General features: G+C 39.2%; 2 protein-coding genes and 1 long non-coding RNA gene across 11 annotated transcripts in view; 2 read left to right on the forward strand and 1 right to left on the reverse strand.

The window, feature by feature from the left end:
- cenpt (centromere protein T) overlaps positions 1-11,695 on the reverse strand; it is a 52,417-nt gene extending 40,722 nt beyond the window's left edge. For both annotated transcript variants that reach the window (XM_076288251.1, XM_076288250.1), the window contains exons 1-2: positions 11,548-11,695; positions 11,247-11,376 (exon numbers count right to left, since the gene is read on the reverse strand). In XM_076288251.1, coding sequence (XP_076144366.1) covers positions 11,247-11,376; positions 11,548-11,633 — 216 coding nt within the window. In that variant the 5' untranslated portion in view covers positions 11,634-11,695. The remainder of the gene's footprint in view (positions 1-11,246; positions 11,377-11,547) is intronic.
- Positions 11,696-11,821: 126 nt separating this feature from the next.
- On the forward strand, positions 11,822-14,041 carry LOC143126025 (uncharacterized). 6 transcript variants are annotated; one of them, XR_012987351.1, is made up of 4 exons: positions 11,822-12,048; positions 12,725-12,752; positions 13,273-13,391; positions 13,739-14,041. It is a non-coding gene; the product is annotated as an uncharacterized LOC143126025 (long non-coding RNA). The 6 variants fall into 6 exon arrangements; XR_012987352.1 differs by lacking the exon at positions 11,822-12,048 and adding an exon at positions 12,444-12,640; XR_012987349.1 differs by having other exon boundaries at positions 12,725-13,391.
- Positions 14,042-19,086: 5,045 nt separating this feature from the next.
- Positions 19,087-24,244, forward strand: part of LOC143126026 (uncharacterized) — a 38,846-nt gene continuing 33,688 nt past the window's right edge. For all 3 annotated transcript variants that reach the window (XM_076287945.1, XM_076287947.1, XM_076287946.1), the window contains exon 1: positions 19,087-19,324. In XM_076287945.1, the coding sequence (XP_076144060.1) occupies positions 19,159-19,324 (166 nt within the window). In that variant the 5' untranslated portion in view covers positions 19,087-19,158. The remainder of the gene's footprint in view (positions 19,325-24,244) is intronic.

Below are 24,244 nucleotides of genomic sequence, written 5' to 3' on the forward strand. Positions count from 1 at the left end.
TGATTGCGAGTCTAGGCCTTTATTTGCACAGTATATTGTGGGTTATTAAAAATGATAACACTTCGAAAGTAGGCCTATGTTTCTATATAAATGGACATGCATCATGCTCAAATTCTACTAAGTTATGCAACAACCTATCTATAATGACAACTGTAGTCTTATTAGAGGATACGAATTAAAAGGGAATGTGACACCTATAGCCTACACATATAGATAGAATAGATAGGCTGACTAATAAGCGCGAATATAAGCCATTTCCCGATTGACTGCATAGGATACTTTGACTTTCCTCGAGTAAGCATTCGCATTATTGTTGTCACACTTGTGTGCAAATATAGGGATATGATCCAGAAATCGTAATGTTGTGGCGATGTGGCCTGGATCAACTTTGTTTATTCCACCTCGAGTGCGCGATGCGTGGTAGCCTACTTGGACATGATTGATTTAATGTTTTTTTAAATTAATGCAGTTGTGTTGTAATGGTTCAAATGCATCAAACCCAGTTATGCGAACCTAATTGCAGACTGACCAATAATTCTGCCACGGTCTCTGACCCTATAGCTAGCCACTGCTACACTCTGCCACTACTGTTTTTTGTTGTTATTAATTACAGATGATAGACATAAGATTCTTGCCATTTCGTCGGATAAACACTTCTACCTCGCATTCGCTGGAAATAGCCTAAACTTTTTTTCTATTATTAATTTGATGATTTCAATTAGTGCTGGGCGATATACCGGTTCACACCGTATACCGGTGTATATTTTCGTTATGATATGAATTTTTAATATACCGCCATACCGGTGTATTTGATTACACAACGTTTGGAACGCTGCACCGCGCGACAGTGTTTCAGACGGGACTTTTTTCACACGCACGCATGGTGCCACTGAGGCATAGTGAGGGTAAACACAAAACACCATAAGTTTTCCCCATGAAGTATGACCCTTAAGGCTTAATTTCTCCTTAGGTAAGGGGTTTATTTAAGGGTGTTGCACAGAATACCTTAATTACCTATAATAACCTTAGTTAAGTTAAATTCTATTAGGGGTTTGCACTGACGTCACGTTCTGGCCGGTAACTATGGTAACCCAGCACGCGCAGCCATATTGGCGATACTCAGTGAATGAAGTACAATGGAGTATTATGCACTTTGGATATCTTACGTGATTGTAGCCGTGTCTAAACAACAGAAAAGCTCATCAAAATGCGTCTAAGATGCAAAGGCATATAGGGCAGGACTTGGACCACAAGAAAAGGCGCGATATTTCGAGAAATTACGGATTATTGCAGCGCAGATCCATAGGAGTTGGGTGAGGAAGACGAAGTACCAAGTTCAACCACAAGCGCCCCCCTTCCTCTGATAACTTCTGGCATTATTGTCCCTTCTCCCTGGTTTTTTAATAACTTTTGGAAGTCGATACCTACACCAGATGTTTTTATCAGTCTGACCTATTGGTACAACCTAAAACACGGCAATAATTAACCATTTTCCTTGACGATGTTAGGGATTTACTTCAGTGCCTAATGCTTTCTAATGAGGCGAGTATCTCCAATATGGCGATGTCCAGATCTGATGACACGCCGTGCAAACCCCTAATTGAGATTGTTCAACAGCTGTAACTAGCTGGCTGGCTAGTAGGTATTGTCGTTAGTTAGCAACCCACCGAACACAGCGAAGTTTAATGATCTTATCATTAACCTCACCTTAAGAATATTCGCTGAAATTATCCAGGTAGCAAGTAATGCATGTTATAGACATGAACTGGGGGGGGGGGGGGTAGATTAAGTGGCATGGCTGCATAAGAAACGTGGGGGAGGATTGGGATTGGGGGAGCACATAAGAGCAACAAGGAGCACACAAGAGCAACAGGGGCAAGGAAAAACTCCCTTACCAAGGAAGAAACCTTGGGCAGATCCACGGCTCAAGGGGCTAACCCTGCCAGGGGTCTTGGTGTGTGTGTTGGGGGGGGGGATGACAAGGGAGATGGGATAGTGTGCTGTGTATGTGGGGAGAGGGCAGTGTGCAATATGGGTGTTGGAGAAGCTTCCTCATGAGACAATGTCAAGTCAAGTCAGATTTATTTTTAAAGCGCATTTAACATGCACATAGTGCAACCCAAAGCGCTCCACAAACAAGACACATAACAACAAGACAAAAGATGCCGGATGGAGCGGCGTAGTAGCCAGCGTACCCATGACATCAAGACATGACAAATACATTTAAAAAATAACAAATACAAAAAAAATGCCGGACGGAGCGCCGTAGTCGCCAGCGTACCCGTGACACCAAGACATACAAAACAGACAACAAAACAAATAAACAAATAAAAAAAAAGAAAATATATTTAAAAAGGGGGAAAAGAGATGTTAAAATTAGTCCAATTTCCAAACCAGCTGAAAATGTCCAAGGGCAATGATGATCCGTGAAAACTGCGCACAGAGCTGTGTCTTCACAACCGATGCAATGCCAACAAAGTTCTTTAGCAACTGACCAACCCGGTGAATTCACTGGCAGTCTGGAGATAACGTTAACGTTAGAAGCTAGGCCTTGTAGACTGCAGTCTGGAGATGACTGGAAGCACAGTCTAAAGTACTGGGCGATCGTGTAGATCCGCAATTCGGTGGATTTAACAGCGACCGTTTGTTGCTCCGTGAGATTGCAGCTCTTCACCGTTAACGTCAAAACTTTGAAAAGTTCTTTAGCAACAACGATTGCTGAGTAACTAAGACACGTAACACAGGTTTTGTTAAATTACAGCAGTAGGCTACAGAGAATACAACAGTGTTGCTCCTGTTGGGTTAGCCTGGCGGGCCATCCTATATCATTGAAATGTATAGTCTGGAATCGAACCATTCACCTCGCTTAATCCAAGGGGCGGGCAGAGAATTGTCTTTCAAACTGCCTAGGCATGCAATAGGCCACCGCCGTCATGCTATCCGGCAAAAGATTCTTTGGACGCCGGCGCCCATTGACTTACATTGAACACATGTAAACAAAACGTCAATTATGTGCTCAAACTAACGCCGCTGACTTATGACAAAAACCCTTCCACTTTGATACGAAACTACATTTTTGTACAACATTTATCCAGCAAAAATTACAGAATTTGGATTAAGTAATGTGGAGAAATATCGATATTAAGAAAATTGCCGCTGCGTGACGCCGAGTTAATGGCATTTCCCCTTGTCCATGAGTCACCTATAACAGGTCACGTCGGTGGCCGTTATCCCTCACATGTCAGAGTAATGACATTCAAAAACGTACCTTTATATTACATTACAATTTATAAAGGAACGAAATGTCAAAAGAATTAAGCAATATGTTTGCTGGATGACACAAATATTAGTAAGGAAAAACAAGATTTTTACCGTAATGTCCAGTGAAATTACATATGTTGTGGCGCTATTGCGCGGCACGGCCAGCAGATGACATCATTGCACTACAGCAACCAGGAACCAACAATAAACTTAGACACTCGAGATTTTAGGGCCGTTGTCAGCCACAACATAACGCACCATCTGAAAATCTGAATTGTGAAGTAGACCTACTCCAGTCACGTGTGCCTGTTCATTCATTCCATGTCAATAGAACAAACCAAATTAGAATAGGCTAGTAATGCAATACATATGTATGCATGGATATACTGTATGTGTGTGTGTATGTAGTGAGAGAGCAATACAGAACAGGTTGTCGGTCTGAACTGAAGTTAGTGCTGCATGTAAACACACACTTGTCACGCTACATTTATGTGTATGTATGTAATGTGTGTGTGTGTGTGTGTGTGTGTGTGTGTGCATATATTATAAATATATATTAGGGCTGTAACGATACACCAACCTCACGATTCGGTTTGTATCACGATTTTTGACCCACGGTTCGATACGAATCTCGATGTTTCTAATAAGACATTTTATTAAATAACATTTTAATAGCCTCCCTTAGAACACCAGAGGATTACAATATAATATATATATTATTTTATATCCTGATATTAAAATATTTTTCTGAATGACTGATATTTATGACAGCACACTTTATGCAGATTAGCCTATAGCCTAGGGCTACTATTTTTTATTACAACTCTACCTCTTTAATTCAGCTGTCTGGTTGAAGCCTGGAAATATTGTAAACAAAGTAGCATATAGTTTAGCCTATCATAGTCTACTGATTGGACTGTTCAGTTTCCCCATGTGTGTTTAAGTTTCAAGGTAATAGCCTACTTGTTCTCCTTGGGACAGGCCCTTTTGGGAAACGTTGGTATTGAGATGATCAGTCAACTTCAATGCAAGAGTTTTAAACAAATATGTGCAGCATGCTAATGATGCTAAGCGGATTTAATAGTAATTTAGCTAGTCGTCTATGCGTCCTTGCTTTCGCGATTGTGAATGTTTTATTTAAGTCGCGCGTGTTCATTGAGCAGGAGAGGGAGGGAGCAGGAGAGGGAGGGAGAGTGAGAGGGAGGGAGCATGAGAGAGAGCGGGGCAAGGAGAGGGGGTTTACTTCTATACTGTTTGGTAAAGTTGCACACATAGTCTACAAAGAAAGCAAGGAGGTATGAAATTATTATTTATTTGTTTTTGGACAACGTAGGCTACCGATAAGTAAAGCGGGAGTTGTGGGTTGCTTTTGCGGCCGCATAAGCTGCAAAGCACTGCGTGAAACACTAGAAAGGGTGTGTCGCGATTCTGCCTTTTCACACCGCGACACAGTATCGTGGATATGAATGTCGCGATTTCGGTTTCGAATCGTAAATCGTTACAGCCCTAATATGTGTGTGTGTGTGTGTGTGTATGTATGTATGTATGTATGTATGTATGTATACACATACACACACACACACACACATTACATACATACACATATAAATGTAGCATGACAAGTGTGTTTACATACAGCAAAAACTTGTGTATTGCCCTCTCTCTGTGTGTGTGTGTGTATATATATATATATATATATATATATATATATATATATATAAATATATATATACATACACATATATACATACACATATAAATGTAGCGTGACAAGTGTGTTTACATATATCTCTGTATATATATATATATATATATATATAATGTGCGCACACACACACACACACACACACACACACACACACACACACACACACACACACACACACACACACACACACACACACACACACACACACACACACACACACACACACACACACACACACACACACACACACACACACACACACACACACACACACACACACACACACACACACACACACACACAATATATAGGTAACACTTTATTTTAATGTGTCACAGTGTACCTACCTAATTAGGTACGGTGGTATAACCTGTGTAACAACATATACTATCAGGTACTATCATTGTACTTGCATTATGTATTTGTGGGTACCTACATATAAGCTTAGTTGTTACATTGTAATACTGAGTGCTTTTACAAAAATATTGCCAATTGGCCTACATTTTCATCAGAGGCAAAGAGCTGACCTGAGACCTGCTGGATGGGGTAAATCTGGTCATGATAGATTTGATATACAAGCCATTCTTAGCTCCAGTCAAGGCCTCATTGTCTTCAGTGTACATGTTTTTTTGCTCTTGGGTGCTCCTTTCTTATGCAGCCCTTGCCACTTAATCTACTAAACCCCTCTTCTACTACTGCACCCCCCCCCCCCCATTTCTTACTTCCAGTAACTATATGTGACAATAAACTTCCTTGTATCCTTGTATCCTTGTAACAGCTGTGCTGCTACAACCTTGTTACTCTTTGATACAGTGGAATAAACCTATTAAGTGTACCAGTTAATTACTTACATGTACATATGACATGTATGTTGTGTCTTCGATGTCTTGGAACAGGTCTACTTATTCACTACATCAACTGTGTTGGTACACACTTATTGCTCTTTGATACAGTGGCATAAGTACTAAGTACTTGGGCAATTCCATGGAAAATTACGTTTTTTCTAACATCCATAACGCCAGTAAAATGTGATGGTATGGTATGATGTGAATGATTACATGAAATTTGAGCATTTGCTATTTCTGGCTGAAGAATGTACATGAGAAAAATGCACAAAAAATGAATAGTAACATTCACATCATACAAATGCCAAGGCATTTCACTGGCGTTATGGATGTGACAAAAAGTCAATTGTCCGTGGAATTGCCCACTTACAATTACATTACATGTTGTGTCATTGGTGTCTTGGAACATGTCTGCCATTACCCTACATACTGTAGTACATGTATCAACTGTGTTATTTATTACTCTTTTGATACAGTGGAATGAACCCATTCAAATAAAGTGTACCAGTTAAGTACTTGTACATATACATGTACATATTATATACATCCTGTCAATGATGTCATGCATCCTGTAATTGATGTGTTGAAACGTGACTGCTGTTACACCACACAGTACATGTGAATTAGTAGACCTGTTCCAAGACATCAAAGACACAACATACATGTCATATGTGCATGTAAGTAATTAACTGGTACACTTAATAGGTTTATTCCACTGTATCAAAGAGTAACAAGGTTGTAGCAGCACAGCTGTTACATGTACACTGAAGACAATGAGGCCTTGACTGGAGCTAAGAATGGTTTGTATATCAAATCTATCATGACCAGATTTACCCCATCCAGCAGGTCTCGGGTCAGCTCTTTGCCTCTGATGAAAATGTAGGCAAATTGGCAAAGTTTGGTAAAAGCACTCAGTATTACAATGTAACAACTATAGCCTATGTAGGTACCCACAAATACATAATGCAAGTACAATGATAGTACAGTACCTGATAGTACATGTTATTACACAGGTTGTACCACTGTACCTAATTAGGTACATGTAGGTACACTGTAACAGCGACACATTAAAATAAAGTGTTGCCGATGAATTTCCCCAGTAGTGGACAATAAAGACTTCTATTCTAGCCTACACGTCACATGTAGCCTACTAGAAGTGATGTTTCAGCTAGAAGTGATGGTTCATAAATTAACCCTCCAACTTTGCTGATGCACAGAACAGGTGTGCTGAGCTTTGTTTTTGGCTCTTCAAAGTGTTGTAAGTAAGGTGGTGTAAGTAGCCTACAGTATAGGCAGGTGGTGAGACAGGTCAAGAAATATGGTGCAGTGAAACAGTACTATACAGTTGATTTTCAGAAGGTGGTTTAGAGTAGTATAAATTAAATATAAATATGTGCACTGTATTACCTTATAAGAGCAGAATAAATATGGCTATGAATAACAATGTCAGTTGATATTATTTTAAATGTTGGTGACACTACATTAATAAGAAGAATAGCAATAATAAACAATAATGTGAATGCAATATCAATGGGCAATAAATGGAAATCAACAAATACTATAACATACAAACAATGACTCAGAACAGCCTAAGTGCATGGTGAACAAATATGTCTTTACACCCCTGTAGACAGGTGCATGCAAAAACACAGAAAGCAGACAAGGATTTTGTTTTTATAACACATGTAATAAGCAATGAACATTTGAAGATGTATTGTTTTGTTTTTCTAACATCAATAGTAGTTGTGCAGAGGTTGTAACATAATGATAAATACATGCTGCCTGTCACATTATGAATATATACCCTGTCTTGTCTTGCACATCAGAAGCAGCAGCACTATGCTATTACATCGTTCACCGTAGGGACTAATATGAGGGAGACTGAGCTGGCAATCTCTCTTAACAGGTCCTGCATCATATCTACAAATATCTGTTCTGCTCTGCACAAACATAAGCAGGGTCTGATTTAGCGAGGCAGAGTGCTGATTGACAATAACATGGTTCCCTGCAGTGTTTGGTTGATTCCCATTGATGTTTGTGGGTTCTGTTTGACTGTACATTTTATGTGTGGCATCTCATTCCTCAGTTGTCTAACATGTTTTCTGACGGCCACTGATTGCATTAGCAGCTGAAAGACCAACTTGTAACAAGGTCCCAATTGTGGATACACCCATTAACAGTCCTTGCGACCAATGACATCCGGATCAACTACAAACTTTTGATTGATTTTCAACAATGAACAGTTAGTTCAGTGTAATATGTCCAGCTCTCTCCCCCATCTTAATAAGTCAACATTATATGATATGACCCTATTTTTACATTATAGCCTACATATGTTATAGCCTAACCCTTATCTATAGGTGACTGATGAGATTCATGTTAGCATATATTTATTGGCGACACAATTAATATTGGAGCTATTTCACTGTCGCAGCTTGGTAGCCTAGGCTACGTAGTCATAGGCCAACATGAGACTTAAGCCCTCGTGTCGTCATGACTTAGGTTAGCCTATGTTCTTACTGTTGTTATTATCTGTAGGACATATTGTCTGTGGAACACAATTGTAGGCTAGGCCTATTTGATTTTCAGTAAGCTTATATATCAATGATAAAGCTTCTTTACTTTTTTGGTGTAATTATTATTTATTTATTTTTTTTATCTATGTAGGCTATTTCTTTAATGTTACATTATTATTTTGTTAATACATGGAATAAATCACAACAAACACACGCGACTGTAGACTATGGGCTTCTCCTGTAGCCTACCAGGCTTGCGCAGCGTGGCTAACAACGCCCCTAAAACAAGTGTAACCGTCGGCTCCTCGAGGCTTATTCTTTAAAGGAATTATCCGGAGTAAAATGCACTTTAGTTCGATTGTACCGTTTTCAGTCACAACTCGTAGCCTGGAAGTGAGCGGGGCATTTCAATTGCGCCGCTACAAAACGCTATTTTTGTACCTCTTCTACAGTTCCAAACAACATAACACTTACGTGGTAGTGAGTAGAGGGTCCCTAAAGCCAAACTGAAGTATCCCGAGGTCTTTATGTGGTCGAATAGAGAGTCCAGAATGAATTTCATCAAGCCAGTACCTTTACAGAAATGTTGCCATCTTTGCCGCCACTCCTACGGAAAGTCCGTAGGAGTCTTATTGCTGAGTGTGTTGTAACACGCTCTGGAAATTCACAATTTCGTCGGCGTTTTAAAAAAAAAAAAAAAAAAATTTCGAAATTGAAATGAAGTTGTATGGACTAGACTATTTTTTTTTTTTAAAACGGCGACGAAATTGTGAATTTCCAGAGCGTGTTACACAGCAATAAGACTCCTACGGACTTTCCCCTCAAGGTGGCAGCAAAGATGGCAACATTCCCGGAAAGGTACTGGCTTGATGAAATTCATTCTGGACTCTCTATTCGACCACATAAAGACCTCGGGATACTTCGGTTTGGCTTTAGGGACCCTCTACTCACTACCACGTAAGTGTTATGTTGTTTGGAACTGTAGAAGAGGTATACAAATAGCGTTTTGTAGCGGCGCAATTGAAATGCCCCGCTCACTTCCAGGCTACGAGTTGTGACTGAAAACGGTACAATCGAACTTTCTCAAAACACATCCGAATGACATAATTTTGATGTCAACTCAACGTATGTACCCCCAATCATCCGGAAATCGATCTAAAGTGCATTTTACTCCGGATAATTCCTTTAAACGAAGTTACAGCAGCTATTAGGCCCGAGGTGCAGTGAAATGGCGTCATCTGGTGGTCATACAATTCACCCGCTATTAGACCCGAAGTGCAGGAGAAGTGGATATTAACCACACCATCCTTCAGGTCGCAGCGACACATAGGTGTACTTTATGTGCTGTGTCATGCTGCCATCTAGTGGTTGTGGAATATTTAACACCCATTATAGTTCTGGGAATAGATGTGCCCTCGAATAAATGTTTGTACTTTGTTACAAATTATTTGGGTAATCCATCGGATAAATTGTGTTTTTCTTTTTATACTTCGTACCTTTATAAATTAAAGTGTATCATTAAGGTACCTTTTTCAATGTCATTACTCTGACATTCGACATTAGTCGACCATAAATTTGGGCAATGGGCACATTGTTAGGGGTTGACACTTTGCATAAGATATCCCCACATTACTTGATCCAAATTCTGTGATTTTTGTTGTATAAATGTTGTACAATTATGTAGTTTCGTATCAAAGTGAAATGGTGGTTTTCATAAGTCAGCGGCGTTAGTTTGAGCACATAATTGACGTTTTGTTTACATGTGTTCAATGTAAGTCAATGGGAGCCGGAAATCCATAAATAGCGGCGTCCAAAGAATCTTTTGCCGGAGAGCATGACGGCGGTCAATAGGCCAGCGCTACGACCATATCCGTATCCGGTCGGCAAATACATCCTTCTTCGAAAGGAAGGACTTAAGTGCATTGTGTTGCTCAACTTTCAAAGAAAAGCACAAGTCCAACTCCTCCAAAGTTGACGCCAACGCTGATTCAAACAACAGCTCTTTGTTAGCCATAGCCACCTTGCTTGTTGTTCACAGTCACAGGACTGTCGTTATCCTGTTAAGCCCGCCTTAAGACTCTAACAAAATAGAGCGCTGTGATTGGATGACATCCACGGCGTCAGCCAATAGAAATCCCTATGGTTTGATACTAGACGTATAGGCTGAGCAAATTAATTTGCCACCGCTAGGGTGCGTCTAGATTTCTATGGTAGATTTCTAGGCTACCTGTTGGGTATCAGGGCAGCAGCTAACTTTTGAATCCAGCAAAACCCTTCAATGACGTTTGAAGCTTCGGACGTCACCAGTCACGTGCTTATGCCAATTTGATACAAACTCCAACACACTGTGTGGAATAATTGCTTCACGGGAGTGATACAAGCTTCGGTTCCTCAGTGTCGAATGTCCCATCACTACGGTCCCGTATTTCCGCCGTCTTGCGTGTATAATCACTTAATATCCATATCCATTTCTGTACAAACCAAGACGGCGGACTCCTAAAGAAACGCAACCACCCACACCTATCTAAATTAGCTATGTACCAAAATGACAGTGTTGTAAGGCTGCGTGTACACAACCGCTTGGAGCTCCAGTGGAATTTTAATTTCATGACGAGAATTCTCGGTCTAACCGTTCATGTGCCGTTGAAACGGTGTAAATAGTCAACCCATCAGGCCAGCACTATAACTCCGAGCGTGGTAACGTTAAACAAAATCGGATATTTCAGGCAGTAAATACTCCCGTTAAGAACCAAACCAGATTTTATTCAAATCTACACACATGTGGCTAGTGAAAAATGTAAGGTTCATTTAGCAAATGTTATTTTGAAGTGTTAAAAACATCGTTGTTTTAAAATTTCTGAACAAAAGTGGTGATAATTGGGGGTGTTACGATAGAATGTTTGGGTATGATCATACCTCCCGTACTCGTTGCTTTAGTTTCTGCTGTAGTGCAACCAGAGGGCTCCGGGCGCCAGATGTCTTCCGCCCCGTTTTAATTCTTGACATTCGGCGTTGTGTAGCGGGCTGGGACTGTAAGCGTGTCACCCTGCAATATAGTGAAGACATTCCTTTAGCTGCTAGCTGCTAATGTTATTTACATCCCAAGCAGCGTTCTAGACAAGTAACGTTTTCCTACAATTGAGCAGTTAGCTTCTAGCTTCTAGTTGGTCTTAACGTAACTGTTAACACAGTTCTGCTATGTTAACCTTAACGTTACCTTTCTTTTACTGGAGACTTGGCCTTCTCTGTTTGTAGGACATTTCTCAGAATTAAACGAGCGGAGACGTCCTCCAAGGAATCCATTCTGAGTAAGTTAATGTTAATTTAAGAGATATCCAAATGCACCTTACGTCCGTAGCAAGCCAACGTAAATAGATGGCAGAGGCGGAACTGTCTATGCGCGGAACTCCCGCCCGAAAATTGAAATAAAACTCGCGAGATCTGGCAGCGAAACTTCACCCAGCAGCGTTCCGTATGTCTGTAACCAAAGATCCTTAATATACAAAGATAAAGCAGCACAGGCTTCTACAATGGAATGGAATTGTACACAGTTCCTGCCTCCTAAAAAGGCGTGGTCAGAATGCGCTGACGCTACCTCGTTGATGAAAACGTCAAATATTTTTCATTTTCGCGCCTCTCTCTTGCTGTGACCAACTGGAGCTGGCCTGGGTGACTGAATTTGGTACATCGTCGTGGCAAGATGCGGTCTGATTTCCAGGTAAGTGGCAGTTTGAAATGTGGCAAGGTATTTGTGATTAGTCTGTGTCAGTGTAACGAGTTATCTATGTAGTAAAATGTCTGCGGAGTTTAGGTAATAACATTATTATTATTAGCTCATTGAGGAGTAACGTTAGTTGACGTTAGCTAGCTAACCATCTGATACCGATAGCAGAGCTAGCTGAGGCACTAGCTACCAGATTAATTTGGTAGTTAGGCTACAAAGATAATTTACGAACCTGATATTTGCTCTACCTAAATCGGCATCACTATAGCTTGTGGATCAGATCTACTGCAAGCGACATTGATTTAGCAGTTTTGAAATGTGTTTAGTTGCTAGTAAAAAATGAGTAGTTACCGTATGTACACAGTTGTTGGTGCACTGAATTTTATTATCCGCCTAGCGTAGCAGCTAGTGAAACATTTAGTTTTACGCCATATTCTCTGTCTGTCCTTGATGACGCGACGATTTTCTCTACTGATCTCTGCCCCGATCCTGCACATTACATATTTTTGTATTAAGTTTGTCTCTGATGGCAAATGTGTAGTCAGGGTGGCGCTCAACGATTGTGTTGAATAACGTTACATCAGTTGTGAGTAGTTTTTCTCGGATGGTCTTGCACACCCTTATCAAGCAGCACTAAAATGAACGTCATGTTTGCTAATTCTCTCCCCAGTTGTTGGACGAGCAGGACGCTATGGATGGTGAGGATGAACCCGCGATGACAGGGAGGAATGAACTTGAACCTGTGTTATTCAGAGGATAAGTCAATGCTATGTACTGTGTTCTGTAACTGTCCGCTCTTGTGGCCATTCAAATGTATAGGGCAATTCCACGCAAAACTGTAACATCCATAACACCAACACAATGCCATGGTATTTAGTTGGCATTATGGATGTGACAGTTTTGCGTGGAATTGCCCTATACAAGTTACAGACTTTCAAAGTTAAACATATCAAATATAATTTCATATAGGCTACTAACAATCAGACCTGAAGACTTCATGAAACACTACCAAAATAAAGTTGAAACTAATTCTACAAAAGGCACTCCAAAGGAAAAGCCTTTTTGGCTGCATTGGCCAACATGTTTCGACCAACAGCCTGTCACTATGAAACTCTGTAACTAGATTTAAACTTCCCTCTGTATGGAAAAAAAGATCTATTATTCAACATTAGTTAACACACTGAGAATGATTGCTGCACTATATGTATTGTTCTCTAGCAACCTGAAGGTCCAAGACTCAATCCACTGAAGGCTCTCCGTAAGATGGTGGATCTGATGTCTGCTTTGTGGTCCTATAGGACGACGCCATGGATTGGGGTCAGAGATGCGCCTGAGAAGTAAGTGTTTGTGTTTGTAATCAAGTGCTGTAATCACAATTTGACTGATGCTAAAACTGGAGTAGGGGATTTGAATGGACATTTATACCGTGAATTTAAGACATCAAAAAGCCTGTTCATGGCCTCAAAGAAGTCAGTCGTAGTATTTGCCTAACTTGGCAGCCTCTCCAGCTGTATCATAGTCTTCAGTCCTATTGTGTTATCACAGCATTTATAGTATGAAGGATCATATTAAGCAAAGCAATGTGCAGGTGTAGTAACTTAATTTCAAGAACATAAGAACATAATTGTAATTCATTATGTTTTTTTTGTTTTTTTTACTTTGCGTGGTGTTGTCTCTGTTTTAGGTGCTGTAAATGCTGGCCATATGACTTCAACCTTCATCCAACCAAACGAAGAGATCCTGCTTTCCTACACTCCATTCAGGATGTTAGTTAATTCAAAGACAATAACAGTATTTAGTTTTGTAAATGCATAACTACCACTCAATGCAGGACACATCTACTGGCAGTTGATGGAGGGGGTTTAGGGCAGTTGTGCTATTCTTTTCCTTGTGGGTAGACTGCAGAATGTGGCTATGTATGCAGGTGTTAAATTGTGGGATTTGTTGAAAATGTGAATTTCAAATAAAACCATACCATTCAAAGTTAGCCTCACACACTTTATACCCTCCTTTCCTCAGGTTTACTTGTTTGGATCGGATGGACAAGTCGGCACTCCTTATATTAACAAGCTACCTCTTTCTTCTACTAGTTCAATAATATGGTATCTGAAAGAGAAATGCCAGTGTTCATCATATTTTAAGCCTTATGTCAATGAAAAAATAAGTGGTGTATTTCATGGATTACTATCCAAATGTTTGAATTTTGTATGTGTTTATTAGTTCCAAAGTTTAATAAATTAGACACTGATGGCACAGTGCTCTGTTTTAAATCTTTTTTTTCTCAACCAAAAATGCTTTGCGCTGGTTAGGGGGAAGGCTACTTGGCTGAAAAAATATTTCACAGGGGGGTACATCACTGAAAAAAGGTTGAGAAACCACTGCCCTAGTTTATGTGTATGGCCGTCTGCTATACAGCCTATTTGAACGCAATCCATTTTCGCGATTGAGTGATCAACATCGAAGTGGTAAGCAACGGTAACTTATTCCAGAGAACCTTCGGCTACTTAGTAGATCGCGTGCCAGTGGGTTACAGAAACAGACAGACAAGTGGCAAACAAAGTCGTTTTTCTCATTAACTGTTCATCTGAAAAACGCCATGTCGATGTCAGAATGTAAGGAACACATGTGAATTACAGAAAATGCATTAAAATGCCCAATCTCGAGCTGTATAATTAAGGGCTGGGGCATAATCCGAGAAAAAATGATTTCTTCCATAGGGCCACAGTGTAAAGAATCTCTCGCTAGTCTCCTAAAAAGGCGTGGCGCTAGTGAACCCTACGTCATAGGGGAACAGGAAGAACCCTTCTGTGAATCGTCTCGCTTTATCAACCGTCTCTGCTGTAACCCTTCTTTTTCTTTCTTTTACTGTCTATGTAACCCATAACCTTCTCTGGTTTAATCAAAGTCAAATTTAAATTCAAAAGGAGCTTTTTTAGCATGACTATAAGGTTGTACAGTATTGCCAAAGCATTTGGGTCAAATACATCAAATGGAACGCTAACGTAAACCAGAGAAGTAACGTTAGGCCTACAGATACTAGGCTCTGGTTCTATTCAACATCAGGTCACTTTCCACAGGTGTATAGAATCAAGCACCTAGAATAGATTATGAATGCAGATTGCATGGTGCTTGATTATAGCCTAGGGCTAGGCTGTGTGAAGGGTCCTGATGAAACCAACCCAAGTTAGCTACTTGTTTATGTTCATAACGTTACCGTTCACATTTTAGTTAAAGTTAACAAACATATGCTCCTGTTTTTATTTTAACAAATGTTTAACGTTGTACACCGCTTGTTTGTGTATCAAATAGGCTACGTGTCATTCTACGCTCCTGATTCTTACGTAGAAGCTAGCCTAAGTAAACACTTATCACGGTATACTATAGTTCGTCTATTGATGGGTTTCATCAGGTCCCTTTCCACAGGTGTATACAATCAAGCACCTAGATTATGAATGCATTGGTGCTTTATTAATACTCCTGTGGAAAGGGACCTTATGAAAGCCATGAATAGGCTACTGTTAGGAAATGGACAATACAACTAAAGTCTTGTTAAAACACACAACAGAAGTTGAGCTAATTTATAATGTTTAAACACAGGCTACAATGTTTACTTGGCCTACTCATTTCTGCATTGTTCTGGTCTATAAATTAAAGTGTAGCCTGGCACGTGAATCAAACTTTTCAGTTGTAGTACATTGTAATCTGTAGGAAAAAATGTGGCTGACAGACCTAGCAAGCTGTTTAAGTTATAGCAGTTGGTTATCAAGATACTTAGTATCAGAATGATCTGTCCTTACTCATATGATTATCAACAGCAACAACAGACCCTTTGCCTGCAAAGTTTTCTAAGCTGTTTACGTTTTATATTTTAAAAAATATGATTAGCTATCACCTATACTAAAACTGAAAACAATAAAACACAGAATTCTGCTTTGTTTGCAATTTAATATTATAGGCTAGTATTTAACTACCAGTAGCTTGATGGTGCAACAATTGTATTGTAGGCCTACTCTACATTTTTTTAATTGTCCTAGAATTGTTGAGAGAATTATTTAAAAAGCTTAAACTGTTTACCATGTTAGTCGTTAGGTTATAATCTGTCAGCCTAATGTAATGTAACAACTTCACTTAAATACCTTAGTTGTATTGAACAATTGTACAATTGCAGACATTCCTTGTTTTGGTATAACTGTTAAACTTGTTTGCTTTTGCCTTTTAGGTTCCAGACCAGACCAGACCAGTGGTGATGACCGTGTATGACATTACGTGTGTGCCTGTCTGTGTGCACACCTGTCAACCATACATCTCTGACAATGTTGCTAGCAACATACCTACTAACATACATTCTTACAAACATGTGACCATATCTCAACATATCTGTGCACATACCATTTAACCATACTGAGACTTATCTGAGATCTACACTGAGACATTCTGAGAACTTTATTGTTGTGTGAGTACTATACTCACTAACTATATGGAACATGTATACCTGTGAAATCATATTTGTCAACCATTCATACCTTTGAATCATACCTGTGCTGTAACATCTGTGGAACATAGCTGTGCTGTTAGACCTCTCTTTTTAGACCTGAGCTGTGCTGTGTGAAAAATAAGATTCTAACCTAAGTTCTGTCTAAAACTGATCATCTGAAGGGCTGACTCTTTTATTCTTCAGTGTATATACCACCATCAAATTTGACCTAATACCATTAACTGAGGCCTCTAGCTATTGCTGCCAGTTCAGAGTTACCACTGATATATAGATCTGTCTTAGGATAATATGATTGGCATTATCAAGTATATATAAACACAACTGTGATTTTACTTCAAGCTTACATTGGTAAGTGTTCATTAGTGTATACTGAGTATCATTCTGCTGTATTAAAACAAAGAATGTTGATCAATATTGAATTGACCATTTATTTTTACTGACTGTCATATACTCTAAGCTAACATCTAACCAAGTAAGTGGTTTTCAAGAATACTGTAAGACTGTGTAATCTGAATAATCATACTGTAAGTAATATAATGTTATACGCAGCAGCTTTTTGCATTTACATGCAATGGTAATTCCCTGGAATTGCATTTTCTAGTTGTAGGCTACAATTATGAACTATGGCAATGGAGAACAGTGTGTGCGTGTGTGTGTGTGTCTGCATGTTTGTGTGGGCATGTGTGTGTTTGTGTCTGTGTCTGCGTATGTTCATATTTAGGTAATGTAAATTTCACCTCAGCAGGAAAGGAAAGGGGATATAGAAGTTCTACTCTCCAAAAAGCTTACACCAGAGCCAAACATGTAGACAGGTCATCACTACTACAAAAGAATACACCAAAACAATCAAAGGAGAGGCCTGTATTTGTTACAACATACAGTACAGAGGCTGAACAGATAAAGCAAATCACAAAAAAACTGGGGTATTATTGAGAGTGAGAGGTACTAAGTCAGGTCTTCCCTGAACCACCTCTCATTCGTTTTAGAAGATGTCCCACCCTACAAGATAGACTGGTTCACAGTTATCTTAAACCAGAGGTCAAACAAACATGGTTGGGGCCTAGGCCCAGAGGTTCTTACAAATGCCATCGCTGTAACCATTGTGGTAAGACAAACCAAAACTTTTCTTGATGTTGGCGCCCAAAAGGAATTCACTATTAACCATTTCATAAACTGTCAAACTACCTTTGTCATTTATAGATTGGAATGTCCTATGTGTGAAGTCTTTTATGTAGGAAGAACAAAGCGGCGTTTACTGGACAGACTGGCTGAACATAAATACGCAATTGGCACAGGAAACATCAACTATCCCATGGCAAGACACTATATGGAACATCACAACAGCAACCCTTCCACCTTACAGGCCTGTGGGATTGACCACATTCCTCTATCCTTAAGAAAAGGCAATAGACAAAGGCAGCTAAATCAACAGGAAGCTTTCTGGATATATCGCTTGCAGGCTACTAAATATCCAGGCCTGAATGAGGAACTTGACCTCAGTGTTTATCTTTGATGTTCTGTATTCTCATAGTTTGCGCTCGCTTGCAGGAATTCAGGGAGGACATTTGCCATCTTTTCAAAATAGTTTCTCCTAATGTGTACATATTTCGCACACTGTGTTAGGAAGTGTATCTCTGTTTCTACTGTGTTTAGGTCACAGTGGTGGCACAGTCTATAGTGTCTTTCGGCAGCCATGTTTGTCTGTGCCTTCCCACTTCTATGGCCAGCTGTGTTCACTGAGTCTGTACTTTGTCAGTGTGGTTATCAGATTTTTGTCTTGAATGTGTGTCAGGTAGGATTATGTGATTTTGTTTAATAGTTTTTGTAATTTGGTTTATCCTAATTTCAGTTGCTTTGAGATTCAGATGCTGCAGTGTCACTGGGGTGTTAGGGTCTGACGAGATCAAACTCAGGACCAGCTTAGTGAGAGGACATTTTTCTTTGTTCATCTGTTCATCTCCTGTATTTTTAGAATTAAAGAACATTGGCCGAGTTCAGCTCTGCATGCATTGTTTGTGGTACATCTGTGTACTTTTAAGATGATTTTGTAAAACTCTGTATGGAGGGTCTCAATAGGGTGCTTTTCCCATTTGTTGAAATCTTGGTTTGTAAGTGGGCCTCACACATCACTACCATAAAGGGCAATTGCTACCATTGATTCAAAGATTTTCAACCAGATTGGATTGGGATTTCTACAGGGATCTGCTGTTTTATGGCATAGAAAGCCCTGTGTGCCCTGTCTCAGATCATTCACTGCAACATTGAATTTTCCATTTGAAGTTATTTTTAGGCCTACATATTTGTAGTCATTTGTGTGTGATAGTGTGTGTTCTGATTGTGAAATTATGTTTTTGTATCTGAGATCTGGATCTCTTTTCAAATAGGCCTACCATTATTTTGGTTTTGTTTGGCTGCTCCAGCAGATTTAGGTTTTACTGCAATCCCCCTACTCACCCCTAACAGTTGGTGGCGGTAACACACCAAGTTATGCCAAACGCCAAAAGTAAAATAAAAGAAGAAGAAAAAACAAAATGGCGACAAGGAAGCGAAGTATTGTGTGGTCTTTTTTTAAAGAGGAGGATGATAAGCAAGTAGTATGTTTGATTTGCATGAGGACTATCCATCATTTTGGAAAAACCACAAACATGCTTCGACATTTACGATCAGAGCACCCTGGCGAGTTCTCAGATTTCAACTTTGAGAGCATCGTAACAGGACTGACGGCGAAAACTGCAAGGAATACAAAAAACAAAATTTCCAACGGGTTGGTTGAGGGTAAGAATTAAAACTGATTTGTTGGTTTGCGAAAATGTGTCTGGTTGACTTGAGTTAAGCGACCCGTAACTATACGGAACCTACTGACATAACTCACTGGTTGTTGCGAGAGTTAAATGTTTGTTTTAAATGAGTTAACTTGCCAAAAAATATGCTCTTATGATCGTGATACTGTTTATCCATGATTACCCAGCAAACAAAATAACGTTCCTGTATGGTTCCTTTTACGTCCCTCGGACGTCTAAGGGACATTGCACGGACTGTAGGTGCGTCCATGGTAGTGCTGCCACTAACGTAATTGACCAGATTTCTAACACAAAATCCGGGGACATTTTTAATTGAGAAGCGTAAATACCTACAAAAGGGTCATTCCATGAAATCGGTGCCTTTTCAACTTTAAAAATGTGAAAAATATAATTGTTTTAAACTGATTTTTTTCAATGCCCATTTAATTAACACATCTTAACATGACAAGAAATTGTGTTGGGCCATCTCAAGCTATGCATTTTTTTTTTTACCATTCACTTATTACATAGAATATTGTAGGATAGTAACAGGACTGATGGTAACAGGACTGATGATTTCATGCTAAATTGCTCATTTCTAGCTAACAGGTCAAGGTTAGGAAGGCACATGGTATGTAATCTGAAAGGTTATTACTTCTAGATATTAGTAATATCAGTATTGCTAAATAATTGTTTATATATACACTTTAAAAAATGGTAACAGGACTGATGTTGTATGCTTGCCCCTCTCGAAACAACCCTGATAAAACATGAAAAATAGGACATTTAAGAAGAGAGAAAGTTACCCTTTCTTACACTGTGGAATCTGCTTCTTCTAAATGATGTCACTTCCTTGAAATTATGTCACTTCTAGTTTGTACCATTATTTTATAGGGGGTTTTGGTGAAAGTAACAGGACTGAGATAAAATTAAGGGACAATTATAAATTACTTATATTTTCTAAGAAAACATATCTATTTATGTCAAAATCATTGCTTAACAATGAGATTTCACTTAAGACAATATAAAACTGTGAAAATTGTATCATTTTACCAACATTTTACAACTGAGAAGTGCTGTTGAAAAAGAAAAAACATAGCGTGGGACAGGCCAAAATCAACCAAAATCCTTACCCATAGCATATATTTATGTGATTTTAATCATTTTAACTTGTATTTTATTGGGTTTACTTGGTCTTATATTGATGCATATGATCTATAGTAACATTAAGTTTTTTAAATTACACATTTATTTGTTGTTAAAGCAACTTTAGAACTGATTATATGTTGTGGGACGCAAAAGGCACCGATTCGGTGGAATGACCCAAAACGTAATGTTTTAATCTTGGTAAACATAAAATGGGGACACTGTCCCATGGGCGTCAGACCTAGAGCTGCACTGGTGTACAAGGGGCTTCGGAGGCATGTTGAATTATAGCCGATATGCCGATACAAGCTCATTTTGGCCGGATGACGATACTGATATGCCTATACACCTCTAATTTAATTGAAAAGTCTCTTCTGTAACAGGCTAGCCTACTACAATTAACCTGTTATCATGATTGTGTACTTGCTGTCGATAGGCCTACAGGACATTACATTTAGGCCATTCAACCCTCTATCATTTTACAAATAGACATTCACTTGTGAAAAATATTTAAATTATTATGACCGCCGCTAGCGAAGCGGTCATATAGGGATTGTCAAAGTTTTTTTTTTAGTTTTTTTTTCGTCATTTACCTTCTTGAAATTTTGGTCAACGATACTCGAAACACCGGGGCACATGAAATTTGGTGAGTATGTAGCCCCACTAGACTTTTACGGAAAAATTTCGTTTGGTCCCCGGGGGCCACTCCCCCACCACGCTGGGCCCCCCAAAAAATGCAGTTTTTCCTAAATAACTACCTGAACCGTGGCACTGAGGATGAAGAATTTTTTTATGGTATGTTGGTCTCAAGGGCCCACATCAACCTGGCCCATAATCATTCATTTGTGATTTGCACCCCCTCGGTAAAAAATGAAAATGCAATATCATTCTGCTTTAATCGTCCCTATCTTTAGTTAAGATGTTCAGAACTGCACCAAATGTTATGTGTATGATTAACCTGGCATTCTCTGGGCGTATGCCAAGTTTCGTAGAATTTCATCCATGGGGGGGTCTAAAAACTGTACACTCATTGGCCTGTAGATGGCGGTGCACACATATACACATGCACACACACACAGGCACGCACATACTATCTAGCGGCAATTAGAACGGCTGATACATAATTACAAATTCAGTAGGATTAAAGGAAAGCCAAATATTCATCAATCATCATCATGGCTGCATTTCCAGGATTGCCGATACGTAGTCGTTTGTCCACTAGATGGCGCATCGTTGCAGTTAGACGTAATTTTGTTGGAAGATAAAAGTGGGTTGGAAAAACAATGGACGCTTCCTACAAGGACTGTAGTTTACCGCAGAGAACGTCTAATAAGGATAGGACGATTTTCACATGAAATGTAATTCCCATTTCTTCTTGAAGCCGAAATAACATGCTTGGCAGGTACGTTAATCTTATGATATCAATAAGGACCTAGGTACAATAATGTTACCGTTAGCATTGGTTGAGTGATGGAGGCCAAATGATTGCATTTGTAGAAAACTATAGCTGTTGAAAACTGCATGGAACTGACAAGATGTTTTTGTTTATTAATAAATAAATAAATAAAAATATAACATTATGCTGATGCCTTCTGCTTTTCCCAAATACAATGTAGCCTATACAGGTGTAAGTGACCTTTCATCAATCCAGTTGCAATGGATGAACTGTGATGAACTGCCCTACCTGTGATTGTTTAGAGATTTTAAAGGTTTTATAACAATGCTACAACTTTTTTGGCTATTCTACAATCTATTCACCTTTGCAGCGCCAGTAGGCTTCTTTCTGTGCAGCCGCACACACACACACACACAGCCATGCCAAACAAGCATACACAAAAGTTTCAAGAGTGGGGGATAGAGTAAAAGATGGAGACAAATTGATTAGTGTGATTTATTTTCGCGGAACGTATGTACAGGACTGAATGGCTCATATTTTGTACCGCTATGCGGTACATCTAGTTTCAAATATGGCACATTTATTAGTAGCCTAATATTTTCATAAACATGTAAATGTCATACTAAAACAGTAGCCTACAAGACAGTTCCCCAAGAACTGTGTTGTTGACAATGACACATTGATCTCAAATGAACAGAAATGTTAACCGGACTCTCGCCAGATGAATTTTAGGCAGAGCTAGGCGGAACTAAAATTCATCTGTCGAGAGTCAGATTACAGAAATGCAACTGCAACCCTGTAAACTTAAAATATCAGTCTGTAGAGCAGTGTTTCTCAAACTTTTTTTCTGGGGACCCACTTTTTAAAAATGACAGACTATCGCGACCCAACTCGTGACTGTGGTAGTTAACAAACTAGATCAGTGGTTCTCAAACTTTTTCTTTCATTCCCCACTTTGATCAAGGGGGCATTCTCGAGACCCATGCCTGTCCCTCATCGCTCTAAGAAAGTAGTAGGTCGAGCTTAAAATTGTCAAATGTATTGAAATAATGACAAGTTCTAAATATATCCTCTTCAACAGAGTTAAAATCAGCTGGTGCTGCAGATATAATAATAATAAATAAATACATAACACACATATTTCTGTTTTCCAGCAACATAACAGTTTACAGCATTGTACAATATATTCAATGAAATACCAACATGCTGCATTAAATGGATCCATAATCCAGTCATACTGAGCACTGCTGGTTGGGAAATATTTTTTAAATAAACTTTGCAGGGATGTGATGTAGGCCTACTGTTTAATACATGGGATCACAAGAGTGTCTCCCAATCAGACGTTTCAGCGATTTCGCTCAGAAATCTCAAAGGCATAATACTGTCGCGATCGAACGAGTACAGGCGCCTGTCCCATACTCAAGTTTTTTTGGTGAATGCAGTAGGCTAATCTTATCTGCTAGGTGAGGTAGGTGCTTGTCTTTGCCTTGTAACTGGACATTTAATTCAAATGTATCGCTAAGATATATCAAATATATCGCTAAGATAGGCCAGCTTCGTCAAGAAATGTTCATTAGTGAACATGCTTGCAGATTCAAACATGCGCTATTCCTCCAAGAAGAGGCGACTCGGAGCTCAAACACACGCGACAGCACTTTTAAGTCAAATGAGTTCATAAGAAAGTGCTAGGTGAGTGTCTTTATACTAAAAACAATACCAACTAGTTTTTTTTATCTTGATATAAGATTAATAACACTTGGTTAGATTTTGTTAGATAAGCAGTTTTTGCCGTGCAGAGAAAGCCTAATTGTATGTAATGCAAAAGGCTACCTGCAAAATGGGGCTTTCAGTTGGTGTTGATGACTGCTCATTCTGCACCTAGATAACAATTAGTCATTGAATCTGTTAAAATCAACACTTTGTCAACGTTAAAATCATTGAATCAGCGTTGCACTGCAACATTGATTCTGCATCACTTTTGCACCCTTCATTAATATTGAAGCAACATTGAAATTCTATCTACAGATCAATGGGATTTCAATGGTATTTCCACTAAAATGAATATTGAAACAATGTTGAAATTACAACCAAACTAAAGATCAACGGGATTTCAATGGTATTTCAATTGATATTAAACCTCAGTAAACCACTATTAGCCTAATCTGGCAAAATATTGTGAAATTCATATCCTGCTTTATCTACAGCCAGGATAAATTTGGCTAGGCCTAGGTATTTGTCTGGTTTAGACTACACAAGCTTGCATAAATAACCATTGAAAACTTGTTAAGCAAGTGCATTTATTCACTCTTCATCTAGAAATTCACGTGTGCTGTGCTTTCCTGCCATCCATAGCAGTTGCAGTCAGCCTGATCC

Source organism: Alosa pseudoharengus, unplaced genomic scaffold (assembly GCF_046254945.1).
Source record: "Alosa pseudoharengus isolate Yale_2024_CS ecotype anadromous, Long Island Sound unplaced genomic scaffold, YU_APseudo_1.1 YU_APseudo_1.1_scf_16, whole genome shotgun sequence".
Taxonomy (NCBI): Eukaryota; Metazoa; Chordata; class Actinopteri; order Clupeiformes; family Clupeidae; genus Alosa; species Alosa pseudoharengus.